We start from the raw sequence: 3,987 nt of genomic DNA, 5'->3' as shown, positions 1-3,987 counted from the left end.
ACCTGCCTAGCCGGAGAGTTTGGCCGACAGCCAAAGCTCCTTTAGCAACGACGCCGTCTTTAAAGACGGGATGCGGCATCCTTCCTGATGGTGACGACACAGCGGAACTCTCAATGAAAGCACCAATGAAAGCAATCCCGTCTGTCCGACCACATAACGGGCAAAACAATGACGACGGGCAAGTTATAATCACAGATCAAGAAGACATCATAACCAACCGGTAGCAGGTTCTAGTCCCCCCGCCCTTTGAGAGTCGCATAGAGCTCACTGGCCCTCTCCACTCTCCCTTCGGCGGCACCGCTTGAGAGAGGCGATCGGGTCGTCGATGTAGGTATTAGGTTTAAGTTTAGAAGAAGCGGGAAGTGGATTCAACTGTCTTTCCATCAATAAGCTCGATGGAGTGGCGGATTGAACGAGATCAACATCCCCTCGCCTTTCTCTTCATTGTCATAGTTGTGAAAAGGAGGGAGGAGAGTGGATTTATGCATTGCCAACTCAAATCTGGCGTCAACCGGAATAGGAAGTTGGCTTGGTTGTTCTTCGTTCGTTCTTTATCCACTACCTCGACTTCGGCCGCCGGAACTGCATATCAAATTAGTAAGAGATTTTGACATGCCTCCTTCGATCTTGATGTAGAGGCCCGTTCGTCCCTTCCACGAAGGATGACATTGTTTATGCGGGAGACAGTGGCTATAACTCCAGTGAGGTCGCTGGCTACACGAGGAGTTGATGACCACATTGCAATCTAGATTTTACCTTTTGAATTATGTTTGCAAAAGGAAGGATATGGTTGTAATTTTCACTTCTTTCAGGACCCTTTTGGATGTTCTGATATAAATGCCAGCTTTTGGGACCTTCAGTCCCCTTCCCTTGTTAAAAATGAGGAGTTATACATAAAAAAGCGAAGATGAGATGAGTTTAAACCCGTTTTAATTTTTTCGGACAAACAATGTTCACATGGAGAAATAGATTGGTGCCAAGCATTTTTACAAGACTCCCGTCGATAGAAAAAAACATGCCTTGTCATGCATAGCTTAGATTGTTAGATTTCTTGTGATGAAACTAGCCCGACCAGGTTCAAGTCCTAGACTCGGCGTTGTGCTCACATATTTCCTGAAGTTATTCCTGTCCTTCTGATGAAGTTCGTTCGGCGGGAGATGATGTTCCCGTCGATAATGAGGTGTTTGTGGCAACTTTCATCAATTTTATGATTTGCCAACTCAGCCTTTCGAAGGTGCTCATAAGAGTAGGCAGTGCGTGCATGCATTTTATAGGGGTGTGCATGTGTGCGAGTTACTTCGGTCGTGTTTCTTAGAAAAACAGTAATGATATCAACGAACATTCACTAGGAAAGAGGTCCCAACGAACACCCGCACAACCATTTAATCGTGATCAAACAATGACAATTTGATGCAAAATGCCTTGAAAGACTGAAAACTGCCTACCCTACCACTAAAGTTGCCGTCTCTCTTCGACTAAAACTGCCACCAAATTCGTTTGCAAATGCCATCCACCTGGCGAACGTTCGCCAGCTATTGGAGTTCTACAAAAAATACTGTAAGAGTCATGAGTCATGTAGCTAGTAATAACTGTACTATCTCAAGTTTTTTGCTGCAGAAAACTGGAGAAGTTCAGATCCTTGTCACCTAAGCAACCTGGTGAAGTGAGTATGCCCTTTACTTGGGAACGGAGGGGGTAGATTTCTTGTGATGAAACTAGCTCGACCAAGTTTAAGTCTTGGACTTGGCATTGTGCTCGCATATTTTTTGAAGTTATTTCGGTCCTTCAGATGAAGTTTGTTCGGCGAGAGATAACGTTCCCGTCGATAACTGGGTGTTTGTGGCAACTTTCATCAATTTTATGATTTGCCAACTCAGCCTTTCGAAGGTGATCATAAGAATAGAATGTGCGTGCATGCATTTATAGGGATGTGCATGTGTGCGAGTTACTTCTATCGTGTTTCTTAGAAAAATGGTAATGATAACCGACGAACATTCACTAGGAGAAAGGTCACAGTGAATACCTGCACAACCATTTGATCGTGATCGAACAATGACAATTTGGTGAACATTGCCTTGAAAGACTGAAAACAGCCTACCCTAGCACTAAAGTTGCCATCCCTCTTTGACTAAAACTGCCAGCAAATTCGTTCGCAAATGCCATTCATCTGGCGAACGTTCACCAGCTATTTGGAGTTCTACAAAAAATATTGTAAGAGTCATGAGTCATGTAGCCAGTAAAAACTGTACTATCTCAAGTATTTTGCTGGCTGTCAGAAAACTGGGGAAGTTTCCGATCCTTGTCACCTAAGCAACCTGGTAAAGTAAGTACATATTTGCTCCCTTTACTTGAGCACGAAACGCGCAACTGGAAAACTGAAGGAAAGCACAGCGTTGGTCACCGCGAATCCCCACCGTCTCGCAGTTGGACGCCCCGTACCGCATCCCCCCGATTCCTCTCCTCTTCCTCGCCGAGGCCAAAACCCAACTCCCCGATCTAGCCAACTACCCAGATCTCGGAACCCTCGCCGTCGCCGCGGCCATGGCGAAGGAGCCCCCCTTCTCCCTTCCCCCGGTGGTCCTCAACCCCTCCACACCGGCCCACCGCCGCCACCCTACCCCTGGGCCCGGCGCCTCCCCGCCACCCGCCTTCGCGCCTCCCCGCCCCTCCACCTCCTCCGCCGCCAACCCCCTGCCCTTCATGTCCTTCGACATACCCGCTCAGTCCAACTCCACGCCGCCCATCTTCACCGGGCCCATCGGCGGCTCCAGCGCCTCCTTCGAAGACGAGCCGCCGCTCCTCGAGGAGCTCGGCATCAACACGCGTCAGATCTGGCGGAAGACGCTCTCCATCCTCCACCCGCTCCGCTCCGCCGACCCGTCCCTCCACGCCGACGCCGATCTCTCCGGCCCCTTCCTGTTCCTCCTATCCTTCGGCCTCTTCCAGCTCCTGGCTGGGAAGTTCCACTTCGGGATCGTCCTCGGGTGGGTCACCGTCGCCTCCCTCTTCCTCTACTTCGTCTTTTCCATGCTCTCGGGCGGACGCCGTGGCGACCTTGACCTCTACAGGTGCGTCAGCCTGGTCGGATACTGCATGCTCCCCATGGTCATCTTCTCCGCCGTTTCCCTCTTCCTACCACGGGGCGGTGGGCTCATCTTCGGGATGGGCATGGGATTCGTGCTGTGGTCTACCAGGGTCTGCACCAGGTTACTAGCAGAGCTTGCTTCCAGCGGCGATGAGCATAGGGGACTCATTGCCTACGCGTGCTGGCTCGTCTACATGCTCTTCTCTCTGCTCGTCATCTTTTGATGCTGTTCTTGAGATGGAAGGTATGCCTTCATAAATTCACCAGATCATGCTAACAATTATCTAAATAATTGTTGTTATCAATTCGGCTATGCTACTTCACAAATATAAATTTGATGAACTAGAATACACTAGATCGAATGATAAACCCTTTGCCAACACAACTATGATTCATGGAGTTCATAAATAGATCCTTAATTTTACATTTTATAGTGGATGATCCTACATAGAGATTGATTTTTGTAGAGCCATTTTTAAGATGCAAAGAACACCCGATTGGATGATATTATTGAGAGAATGCTTCAATGCTCATTTTCACTTATGCTTTTCAAGTTCTCAATTTATTTGGAAATTATTCTTTGCTGCCTTAGTTCCCCTAAATGACTACCTGTTTGTGGATATACTTTTAGTGTACAACCAACAAGGTTGTGAGGATGGATGCTAAGGTCAGCCACACCATAGGCCAAATACTGGTGCCATATGCAGAATATGGTTGTGGCACCGGTGCTGCAGCATTTCGAGAGTGGTGCCAAATCCTAAAAACTGGGTTGCTCCTATGCCAAATTGATTGACGGAATAAAATATGATTTCACTCCTATCCCCAACGTCTCTCTTCCTCCTGGCGCTTCAGCAGGGACATGTCTGGATATGTAGCTTGGAGATGCACCGGTCGGTGGTTAG

The 3,987-nt window shown here is 48.1% G+C and overlaps 1 protein-coding gene across 1 annotated transcript in view; it reads left to right on the top strand.

The window, feature by feature from the left end:
- The first annotated feature begins 2,368 nt into the window (after positions 1–2,368).
- LOC123092472 (protein YIPF5 homolog) overlaps positions 2,369–3,987 on the top strand; it is a 4,628-nt gene continuing 3,009 nt past the window's right edge. The window contains exon 1 of the mRNA XM_044514252.1: positions 2,369–3,329. Coding sequence (XP_044370187.1) covers positions 2,542–3,309 — 768 coding nt within the window. The 5' untranslated portion in view covers positions 2,369–2,541 and the 3' untranslated portion in view covers positions 3,310–3,329. The remainder of the gene's footprint in view (positions 3,330–3,987) is intronic.

Source organism: Triticum aestivum, chromosome 4B (assembly GCF_018294505.1).
Source record: "Triticum aestivum cultivar Chinese Spring chromosome 4B, IWGSC CS RefSeq v2.1, whole genome shotgun sequence".
In the NCBI taxonomy this organism is placed as follows: Eukaryota; Viridiplantae; Streptophyta; class Magnoliopsida; order Poales; family Poaceae; genus Triticum; species Triticum aestivum.
This window is presented reverse-complemented; position numbering and strand designations above follow the sequence as displayed.